The sequence below is a fragment of the Callithrix jacchus genome, chromosome 13, assembly GCF_049354715.1.
Source record: "Callithrix jacchus isolate 240 chromosome 13, calJac240_pri, whole genome shotgun sequence".
In the NCBI taxonomy this organism is placed as follows: Eukaryota; Metazoa; Chordata; class Mammalia; order Primates; family Cebidae; genus Callithrix; species Callithrix jacchus.
The window spans coordinates 53,072,593-53,084,774 of NC_133514.1; the positions used below are offsets into that span (position 1 = coordinate 53,072,593).

General features: G+C 46.6%; 1 protein-coding gene across 1 annotated transcript in view; it reads right to left on the bottom strand.

Moving 5' to 3' along the window:
* RAB31 (RAB31, member RAS oncogene family) overlaps positions 1-12,182 on the bottom strand; it is a 166,296-nt gene that overhangs the window by 14,261 nt on the left and 139,853 nt on the right. The window contains exon 6 of the mRNA XM_008979480.5: positions 3,082-3,191. Within this exon, the coding sequence (XP_008977728.1) occupies positions 3,082-3,191 (110 nt within the window). The remainder of the gene's footprint in view (positions 1-3,081; positions 3,192-12,182) is intronic.

The following is a 12,182-nucleotide window of genomic DNA, read 5'->3' on the forward strand; positions in this document are numbered from 1 at the left end:
GGAAAAGAAAAATAAATGAAAAGTCTGCTGCAATATATTTAGGAGTACTTGGAATCGTGTTTTAAATTAAGCTGCAATTAGGCTACAGAACCCCATTCTGAAGAAATTCACCTGAAGGAGAAAAGAGGCAAAAGGTAGGCACCAGTGCTTACAAGTGCAGATAGACAGACAGACAGATGGACAGACAGACAGACAGACAGGCAGATGGATGGACAGACAGATTAATAGGCAGATAGACAGATGACTAGATAGATGATTGATAGATAAACAGACAGGTGGATAGACAGACAGATTGACAGCTAGAGAGATGGATATACACACAGATGGAAAGAAGGACAAATGGACAGAGACAGACAGGGAGCCAGGTGGCTCCAGCCAGTTGTCCTGGCACTTGAGGAGGCGAGGCTATGAGTTCAAGGCCAACCTGAGCAACATAAGACGCTCTCATTTATTGACAGAGACAGACAGACAGATGGACAGATAGACACACAGACAAATGGACAGATGGACAGATAGATGGATCAATGGACAGATGGATAGATAGATGGATCGATGGACAGATGGATAGACAGACAGGCAGATGGATAGGCACACAGACAGACAGATTGAGATTTTTCCATGGCTGTGTATCTACAAGCTTTCTCTGTTAAGGCAACTTATAGCCAAAACATAATAAAACAGAAACAAACAATTTTTATGTAACATGGAAGATGAGGTGATATGGGTATTTGATGGCTTATATAGGAATTAGTTGCTTTGAAACCATAATTACCCATGCTTTAAGCAAAACACTTGTTTTTTCATGAAGTAGACCACCAGGATCTGAGGAATTAATTTGTTCAAAATCCCTGTCACACAAGGAAAGAGATTTATACTTGATAAATGTCTTTTAAGCTAATGTATTACTATAAGCCAGGTGCTATGGCTCACACCTGTAATCCTGGCACTTTGGGAGGCCAATTGAGGAAGATGGCTTGAGTTCACAGGAGTTTGAGACCAGCCTAGGCAACATGGCAAGATCTTGATTTTACTGAAAATTAAAAAATTCGACTGGGTGTGGTGGTGCACACCTGTAGTCCCAGTACTCAGAAGGCTGAGGTGGGAGAATTGCTTGAGCCCAGGAGGTGGAGGCTGCAGTGAATTATAATTGTCCAGCCTGAGCAACAGAGAAAGATCCTGTCTCAGAAAAAATATATATATATTAGTACAGTACTTCCTACTTAGGCTTCTTCTCCTTGAGGTCCTTATTTGATTTTATATTTGAATAATGACTTTCATAAACCTCAGAAGGTCTCCCAGCTCATGCACAGACCTCAACCTGAAGTTCCGGTAATACAAGTTACCAGGCTCCCCTGGCTCACCACTGCTGTCTGTGCTGGGGGACTTCCAAGGCCAGGGAGCTAACAAGGAGGCAAGGGCTCTGCGGAATACGCCGGGCTGTAAGGACAGAGGTGCTAAGGCAATCGTCCTCAGGAGCTATCTAGCTTCGTTTGTTACAACCACCTGTAAAAATAAAATGTTTTGTAGCAGAACATAGCAGAAGAGCCTAACACTACCAGAAGAGAATGAGTTTAATCTGAGGAAATGTGAGGCTAATGTAATGAGTTTGAGCCCAAACTTAGATGTCACCCAGAATGACACAACTCCTGAGAGCATCTACTTCCACTGCCCACGATGAAGAAGGAATGTGGGATATGGGGTTTCCCACATGAAATTCCAGCCCAGACTGCCACTCAGAGCAAGGAGCCTGAAACTATTCTGTTGAGAGTATGAAATCATAACAGGAAACAAAACCCTGAGGGTGGAAAGAAGGGAAGCGGGTGGGGACCCCAGTGAAGGAAAGAAAGGACCAGTGGCTGGGAAGGTGAGGGTCTGAGCCATTCTTTTGCACATTTCTTTTGCATATCTCTCCATAGTGGAGGTGAGGCAGGTCAGCATTCCCCATCTCTAGTGAATTCTCCATCAAGCCAACATAAACAAAAGATTCCCTCCTGTGAGTTCTTGGAGTCTAAAGGAATGGACTCAAACCAGTTAAATGGAAATCAAATCTGTTCTGGGAAGCCACGGCTTTGCTGACTTTGAGAGCTCTGCCAAAACGACCTCAGGGAGGAGGGAGATCAAACCATCAGTTTCCCTTCTGGAGTTGTCTGGAGCTAAGATATTTGAGGACAATTGCTGTTTTGAGGTTCGACTCCTCCTAAGGTGGATATTCCAGGAACTTCAGGGCTAGCACTTCATCAAACACCTGTACTTCTCCCAAAGTCTCTGATAATGCTCTGGTCGAATTTTCCTGAGGGTGACTCAGCAGTTTTCCCAGACATCTGTCAGCAGAGACTTCTCTGGCAGAATCCGGAACAGAGTGACACAACCAGGGAACTTACGAAGGTTAAATCTGTTGGGCTGGAGGCCTCACAGCTGCAGATAGATGTGCTGGCAGGGCCATTAGCTGGGAAGCAGCGCTGGTTGATATAAGGCTATTCCCGGGGAGCTGGCATACAGTGAGCACAACAGGTCCTAGCACGGGAACCAGGAAGGAGGCTCTCACCCTCCCTAATTAGCTCACCAGACACAAGGGGTACCTGTACACACCAACCCTGCACCCAGTTCCCAATTTTGGGTCACACAGGATGAAGACATTACTTTTTGTAGGAGATTATCAGGCAAAAAAATTGCTGAAAGATTCCCTCATTCAGTTTGCCTAGAGTCATCCCGTCTCTTGGGTGATTTTTTTGAGTTCTACACCTTGTCTATTTTACCTCTCCTCCTCTCAGTATATGAACATAAAGTGCTGCAGAATGCATAATTTTCTATTAAAATAAATTTTACTTTTGCAACAGGATTACTTCATTTTAATTTACAGAACTCAGTGAAAAGATTCGAGTACAGAATCACAGAAATCTAGAATCAAGAGGATAATAGAAGTGGGTATTAACAACTGCATAGCTGTAGATTTTGTACCCATGGCATCTGATAAACTCACACAGAGGAAAAGTTCTACTTCAGAGTTCTAAAATGTTATCCTTTAGTTCCCAGAAGCATAAGAATGCAAGTTAGGCTGAAAACCCAATTTCAGGTACTTACTGATTCCTTGAAAGAGCTCTTCAATATTAATAGCATTTTTTGCACTTGTCTCAACCACGATGGCACCTATGGATTCAGCATATTCCTTAGCATCCTTCAGGGGAACCTCCCTGGAAAAGAGGTCAAATACGGACAGGAAATGAATGCTCATTTGTGAAATGCAAATCACCCAAAAGATCAAACAGCTTGTGTGGCACATAGCTCCTTTATCTTCTTGTAGAATAATAACTCAATCACTGGGCAAGAATGGACACCTAGTATGAGTAAGACTTTTTTTTTTTGAGACGGAGTTTCACTCCTGTTACCCAGGCTGGAGTGCAATGGTGCAATAGAGACGGGGTTTCACCATGTTGACCAGGATGGTCTTGATCTCTTGACCTTGTGATCCACCCGCCTCGGCCTCCCAAAGTGCTGGGATTACAGGTGTGAGCCACCACGCCCGGCCATAAGTAAGACTTTTTAAAGTAATGGACTCAAACCAGTTAAATGGAAATCAAAACTGTTCTGAGAACAGTTTTAAACCCAGTCTCTGGCAACCATGTAGTAAAGGTATGCATATAGAAAACAGTGTTCGTGCTCCCACAGAAGAATTCCAGAACAGCGGGGAAAACCACGATGAATATGGCAGTCAGTACACATTTCAGCCTTCAGAGCTACAGTTGATTTCAACTTTTTTCCCCATTACATGACTTGATATTTAAAAACACCAACATCACTGTTAGTGTGTTTGTGCACACACGTTTTGTGAAACTTTTTATATATTATCTTTCACAAATCAGAGAAAAATATGCAATGTACTGTAACAGTTTGGAAATGAGCATGGTTATAGCCACTATGGCTATAACACAGGATGGCGGACCTGGACTTTCACCTGTAAGAGGATGTTCTTGCAAAGGTTTTAGGCCATTAACTCTATTTAATTGAACAATCTAAAAAAAATCTCACCCTGAACGCACCCGATTTCATCTGATCTTGGAAGCGAAGCAGGATCAGGCCTGGCTAGTACTTGGATGGGGTCTACTGCCATATCATCCTAAAAAAAAATCTAGAGACCTCTTTTCAATGTGAAGATGCTGCGGTGGATCCAAAGGTAAAAAAGATGCAGTTCCTATTCTCCAGCAGTTGCTGCATGCCAGTTCCTCCTCCAGAGGCCAGGGAAAACACAGGTCCTGCTTTTTGGCACCTGTCCTTTAGAGCATAGACAAACAACGCTCATCCAGGGGCACTCTAATCCACAACACTGCTACATAAACTGCTTCAGGAGCAGAGGGACAGAAAGTGATGTGTCCTGTTCAATGGGCCCCAGGAATATGCCCAGAGGTGGTCACCTAGGCAAATGCAGGTAAGAATCTGGAATGGGTCAGCCTGAACAGAGGCCCAGAGACAGGAGAATGCACTCATTCCAGGAGATTATTAAAAGTTGATTCTGCGCCGGGCGCGGTGGCTCACGCCTATAATCCCAACACTTTGGGAGGCCGAGGCGGGTGGATCACGAGGTCAAAAGATCAAGACCATCTTGGTCAACAAAATGAAACCCTGTCTCTACTAAAACTACAAAAATTAGCTGGGCATGGTGGCGCATGCCTGTAGTCCCAGCTACTCTGGAGGCTGAGGTAGGAGAATTGCTTGAACTCAGGAGGCGGAGGTTGCGGTGAGCCGAGATTGCGCCATTGCACTCCAGCCTGGGTAACAAGAGCGAAACTCCATCTCAAAAAAAAAAAAAAAATTGATTCTGCACCCAGCACTGCTGGAGGTGTTATGGTGGATTTGCAAATGAATGGCATGCGACCCAAATGGAGAGAATGTCAGGGTGGTTGGAGCTGAGAGAGGGAGGCACACCACGTCTGACTATATACAGAGGCCACTGAAGGACAGGAAGTGACAGGGTCAGCTCCACAGTCTAAGAAAACATAGTGCACAGAATGGACAGAGGTGAGGAGAAGAATCTGGAAGCTCCTCTAATGCTGAAGGTGAGAGATAACATGATCCTGGACCAGAAGGATGGCTACTGGAAAAGAGAAGGCGGCGGATACAAAATCAAAACAGGGACAGGGAGTGATGACACAGCGTCCACCACCCTGACCCTTCCTCCATCCTCCTCAGAGCCTGTAAATAGCTTCAAGAGGTTTAAAGTTACCAAGGAAATTTTACCTTGGCATTCAAATTCCTATGGAACTCAAATCATATGTGGGGAGGACCCTTCAGTCCTAGCTGAAAAAGCATCTAACTAGGGCCTACCATATTAAAGGTGATGGTTCCAGCCTCTCAGTCAAAGGAAATATGTCCCTGAAGCCCAGTCGGTGGGAACCTGTGCTTCCAAACTGCAGGGGAAATTATACTCCGACATTCACTCTCCATTGTTTGTAACAGACAAGCCCCAGGCCTGTCACAGGGATTACGCTTTTTCTGGCAGCAGAACTTTTATATTTGAAAGATTCCAGAAAACTGCTTTTCTCTGTGCAGTTTGGCATGATATCCTGTATTTTACTTCCTCCTGAAGTCTTTTTTTTTTTTTTTGAGACAGTATCTTGTTCTGTCACCCAGGCTAGAGTGCAGTGGTGCAATCTTGACTCACTGCAACCTCTGCCTCCCGGGTTCAAGCAATTCTCATGCCAAAACTTCCTGAGTAGCTGGGATTACAGGCGCATATCATCATGCCAGGCTATTTTTGGATTTTTTGGTAAAGACAGGGTTTTGCCATGTTGCCCAGGCTGGTTTTGAACTTCTGGCCTCAAGTAATTCACCTGCCTCAGCCTCCCAAAGTGCTGGGATTACTTTTACAGGAGTGAGCCACCACACCCAGCCTCTTCCCGAAGTCTTTATCAAAGCACAGATAAGGGTGGAGCTCAGGTCTGCCCACAATGGGGTCCAGGAGGAGATGTCACCTGCTACCCTACTGGGGGTGAGGTGGGGAGCACCTGGCAAGCAAGGATGCCTCGGGGCCTGCTGGTGAGAGGAAATCACATTCACAGGTGAAGCGCTTCCTCAGTCCCTCTGATCAGTCCAATTGCAGGACAAGCAGGTGCAGTATAGGTTCACCAGGCTTACATGAGAAGAGTTATCATGTGCCACAGCCCAACATCTCCATCCTGAGAACGACCATGGCTAACAGGCTAATTCCTTCATAGTCTACAACACAGACCTTGAGATGGGGAAATAAGAAAAGCACACCCTCAGACTCCTTTCACCCACCTCTAGCTGTGGAAGGAGTCTGCAGGTGTGCTTTTCTCATCTCTCCATCTCAAGGTTTGCGTTGTAGCCTCATTAAATCATCGGCCTGCTGAATTGACACACCTAATGAGAGGTGAGGCAGGGCTTAACCCAACCCCGTGACACTCTGTCCACTTCACTCCTGTCAGGCCCCACTGGCACAAGCACCCACTGGCACCACACTCCAGAGGGTGTTCTTTCCATCTTGACAGACACATGTGGGGCTCAAAATATTTCAAATTGTCAGATGAACTGGAGTTGGGGTGGATGGGGGCAGAGCCTACTCCAACCACCTAAAGAACAGGTGCTTACAGGAAAAAGCTGGAGGGCCAGGGTAAATCTGTCTAATGTGAACTGAGATTAAAATCTCTCTAATGTGAGCTGAGATTTTGGCACTCTTGAGTCTGCCAAAATACGTTCCTATTACTGTGGCATAATAAAGAATACGGATTCAGTCTTTGCCTTGGCTCCTGGCACATTTCTCTCCAAACCCTCAGAGTTTCCTGCATGACAGGAGTGTCTTCTGGTATTCTTGAAGAGCCCCTTCAACCATGCCTGAGTTTGATAGGGTGTGGCCCTAGACCATCCCATGGCCTCTTCAGGATGAGCCTGGTTGCTGGAGGAATCCACCACATGGTTAGAGGATCAAACCTTTCAGCCCAACCCCAGCCTCTGGGGCTGGAGATTTAATCAATAATGACTAAGTAATGAAGCCTCAATACCAACTCTTGAGCATAAGGCTTGAGAGGGCCCAGGCTGCTGAGCACACTGGTATCCTGGAGAAGCTAGAAGCTCCTCATCCCACCCCCACCCCTTGCCCTTGCTCTCTCTTCCATTTAGCTATTCCTGAGTTGTGTCCGTAACAACAGAACATACGTCAAATTAATATTATAAGGAGGCCTTTGTGTGGGACTAAGCTCCTGCATTAGGGCCCCAAGAGACGACACTAAAAATAAAAACAGCCCTCCATGCTTAAGTTCCCTTCATCAAACCCAAACTAAGTGGTTATGACCTTCTGAGAAGTCACAAGAGATAACAGCGAATTTTCAAAACAGGCCAGTTGACATCTTCAGTAGCCATGGAATGGAGTTGCCTCGGCTTTAATCCTTACATACAATGTTAACTAATCTGACATTTTTCTATTTTTCTGTCTCCCTGTCCCTCCCTCTGCCCATCCCCCAAGAAAAGTATCTTTGAAATGAAGAGCAGGCTCCTGTTCCTTTCTCCTGCTTTCTTCTTCCCTTCTCTGTCTATAAAGCCAATCCCTTCCACTCAGCTCATGGGAACACTTATTCTATTTTATGGAATGATGTGTTGCCAATTCTAGAATCATGAATAAAGCTAATTGAGATCTTTAAACTAAATTTGGGTCCGGCACAGTGGCTCATGCCTGTAATCCCAGCACTTTGGGAGGTCAAGGCAGGAGCATCACTCCAGAACTCCAAGTTTCTCTTCCAAGAATCAGTATGTCAGTATGCTCAGCTCTCTTACTCTTTAATTCTCCACTTAAAAGTTTAACTTCCTGGTTCTCTTTGCCACTTTGCCTCTAGTTTCAGTAAATAATTTTCCAGCCAGTTCTAATCAGTAGTTCACACCTGTTCCCCTGGTCACCTATTTTGACTTGAGTCACTCCTGGCTACCTGCTCTGACCTGTTCCATAACCATCTTTCCCACTAAACTATCCACCCCACCATTCCAGCTTGTACTCCTGCTCGCTTTAAAACAGCCGATCAGAATTAGATTAGACTGTGTGGTCTAACCCTAGCCAATACGGGAATGACACAGCAGTAGGGGCTACCTGTATCAGGAATAAGAACACTTTCCCTCCCTTGTTCAGGTGTGCACTCACCATTGCTCCATATGTGAGATACACCCTTCTATAGAAGTAAATTGCCTTGCTGAGGAAATTTATATTTGAGTACTACTACTTTTGTGGCACTGAAAATTTACATATAACACCAGGAGTTCAAGACCAGCCTCAGCAGCATAGCAAGGCCCCATCTCTATGAAAAACAGGAAAAATTAACCAGGTGTGATGATGTGTGCTTGTGGACTCAGCAACTTGGGAGCTACTGAGGCAGGAAGATCACTTGAGCTCAGGGAGTCTAAGGCTTCAGTGAGCTGTGATTGTACCACTGAACTCTAGCTTGGGCAACAGAGGGAGATCCTGTCTCTAAAGAAAACTTAAAAATAAATTTGTTGTAATTCCTTCCATTGACAGTAATAGTAAGTACAGTGCTTTCCTGGGTTCTGTGAGTTCATTCTAGTGAATTACTGAATTTGAGGGGAGGTTATAGGAGATCCCACACTTGTAGTCTGTTGGGCAGAAATGCAGTAAGTTGGGGATACTGGAAACCTGTAGCTCTAGTCTGAAATGGGAGGCAGTCTTGCAGTATTGGGCTCTTAACTTGCAGGGTCTACACTAACTCCAGGTAGTTAGTGTCTGAACTGAACTGAACAGTAGGACATTCAGTTAAATTGCTGTCAGATAAATTGCTGTCAGAACAAATGGTATACCTACAATCTGTGAGGAGAGTTTCGTGAAGGTGAGAATTCACTTCCTAGAATGTCTTGCAAACATGTAAAATCAGGAACATTTGAGAACTCGTCCAGCTGCACTTCAGGAGAGGACCGCTGCACAGACCCATGAGGCGGGAAGGCTGCCACCATAGGCTTCTTGTAATTAGGATTACGGGAGAGTACAGCATCCAGTGACTTTTGTTCATTTCTTTCAACAAGTGTATAGTGTCTACTATATGCTGGGCATTGTGCTAGGTGTTGAAAGAGGTAAACTGAAACAAGTTCACCCAAGCCCACGTATAAACACACAGAGTTAGTTTTGATTGCAAAGACTATTTTTAGACTTTCTAGACTAACCTATATGCAGAAATCACTGAGAATTACTGTGACTGCAGGAAGCATGGATGCAGTTACCCCCAGGCCAGCCCCTTTCCTTAGCTGCTCCTTCACTGATGTTCCCAGAGCTGATCATAGTCTGTGTGGCCCGTAAATGACAGCATTACTCAGGGTTTCCTCCCTGACTCTCTGAAGCCCACCCCCACCCAAAGCAGCAGGGGCGGCCAGCCCCAGGCAAGTTAAGTGATCAGGATGGAGAGCGGAATTCGGAACTTGGCTGGAATCCCTCCTGAACCACTGGGGGATGGGGAGGGCTGGGGAAGCGGGAAAGCTGGAGACCACAGGAGTGGCTGCGGGACCACCAAAGAGGCCAGTCAGGCTCGGGTGATGGGGATAAAGCACTGAGTGAGGATGAGGGATGGGTTACTGTCTCCCATGGTGGACACTGTCCTGCAGAGCATCTTAGGGACCCACTGGGCATGCTGTGTGGTTACAGGCTCAGGGACCAGAGACTCCACCCTTTCTCTTCCATGTCTGGACGCATCTCCCCCTTGAGCTATCTAGCTGCTGCTCATTGCAAATGGACTTCACAAATACAACTTGTCAAAACCCAACCAACCACCTCTTACCCATGAATCTGCCATTCTTCTCGCAATCATGCTGCTTCCCAAGCCAGAAACCACCAAGTTCCCACACAGGGCTTCCCGTCCAGAACCCCTCAATACTCTATGATAAAGCCTCCTTATCCTCCCTCTCAGCCTCACTGCCAACCTGCTGCCTCTGCAGCAGTCACCCCCTCTTCACTTCTCACAGGGACTCACATGGTTGCCTTTTCTGGTCCTCTAGCCTCCTGCAATCCATGTGCCCATGCTGGGGACTCTTCAAACTGTGAATCTACCAAGTATTCCTATGAAAAGGATTCTCCAACATCTTCTGATTGCTGGAGAATCGAATCAACCCTTTAGCAGGACGAGGCTTCATGCATTACTCCTCCCCTGTTCACCCCCAAAGCCATGGCCATTCTAAACTGGCTGCTGGTGGTGGAACTTTGGGGTCTTGCACCAGCTCCTCCCTGTTCACGTAGCAATATCCCACACGGCCTCCTGGAGAGCTCGGTCCAGCACTCCCTCCTCCAGGCTAGATGCTCTTCCCCTCTTCCTGTTATACCGCTATCATCATACCATCTCTTTGTGAAGCTGTGCCTCTGCCCAAACAGGCTGTGGATGTCTTCAGACCAGGACCATGGCTTTTGTTTTCATGTCCAGGGGTCCTCACAATACCTGGCTCTTAGGAAGCAATCAGTAAGCATCTGCTGAATGACTAGATGACAAAAATAACCCCAAGTTACCTTCAACAGAAAGGAGGAGTGGGTAGTGGAGGGACCCATGGACTTAATGGGAAGTGTGGTGAGTGCTGAGACAGTCAACTGGAAAAGACCCAGAACGAGAAGCTCACCCAGCCTTGAAAGTGGGCTGGGAGTGGAGTCTCCTCCTAGTCTCAGGCTCTGATGTTAATCAGCCTACATTCCAGCGAGGTCCAGACAACTGCCCCCGTGGGCCTGTCATGTCTCTTGGACACAGGCAGAGCCCTGAGCTGCTCCTTGGCTTTCAGAGGCTTCTCAGCAGGGGAGGGGGATCAGGAAACAACATTCTTGCCGGCTCCACATTTACAACAGGCCTGTGCTACCCAATAGGGGTCCTTGTTTTGTTGTTTGTGGGAGTAACCCAGCAACACGGCAGCTGCCTTGATCTAATTTCGGAGCTAGTTAAATTCTCTGTGGTCCTCCTCCACTGATGGCTGGGGAAAGGAAGACAGGTACACCAGACGGAATCCTGAAGCCCTGCCTGTGAGGGAAGGGAATCAAATCCATAGGCTAAGGGTAGAAGAATGCTTTTCCTCGTGGAGGTTTACTGAGAACGTTCCGTTCCCTTGGAGAGATGAGCTCCACCTCCACTGCCATCTGCCTGAGTGTAGTGTCCTTGCCATGGGTTTTGGCTCAGAGTTGTTCACAGGTGGCCCAGATGAGCACCTGACATGAGAGGGTAAATCCATGCAGGCAGTCTGAGTGTGCTGCTCACATAAATAAAGCTATTGTCTCCACCAGTGAATACCCTTCAGTGTTCACGTCCCTCAGGTCTATGTCGCCCATGCATTCCACCAGGCGGGGCAGACATTTTACAGCAATGTTTAGTGTTTATGTAAGGGAAAAGGTGGCTGATGTTATAAACTGCTCAGAATGATACTGGGCATACAGGAAGTGCTGTATTAGCGTTTCTTAAAAGAATCTTTGCAAAGCCATCTCAGCGAAGATGACAGCAAGGCACTATTTTCTTACAGAATCCCAAAAAGACTGAGGAAATGATGCAAGTAGAAGAAACAAGTAAAGGCCCTTCATAGTGTTATCCAACTCAACCCCTTCATTTTGTGCCCAGGAGAACTTCCGGTCCAGTTGTCAACCTTCCATAGAAGGATGTGGGGAGCACAGGCCAGATCAGCCAAATTGACAAGTATGCTCATGTTCATAAGTCACCCCAAGAGTAAAACTCCATTGTACTTTGAAGTCCTTCCTCAATGAAAAAAATCAACATTGATTCTGAGAAACTTTTATTCAAGGATGGTGAATAACTTTTTAGAACCCATGGGTGTTTCTTGTTCCATGGCATTCTTGTACATGTTCTCTGCCCAGGCTGGTTTTAGATTATTTGAGGGTTTGTTCCTGTCTGGTGGAGGACCCTGGGACCCTCTAACCCCCGCTCTGGGCCCAGTCACCTGGACGGTACTTAGCTTCCCTCATATGGAAGGTCCCTTATCTTGCCCCGCCCAGCTTCCGGGCTAAGCACAAACAGCCCCAGCTGGCGCAACTCCAACTGCCTTCCGCCCAGCAACCCCCCTAGCCAATCACCACCAGCCCCATCACCTCTCCCCCAATTTCCCACCCGACAACCGACTGAACCAATCACACCATCCGCCCCCTCACCTCTCCAGTAACTTCCCGCCCAACAAGCTCCCGCCCGGCAAAACTTCCCGCCCAGCAG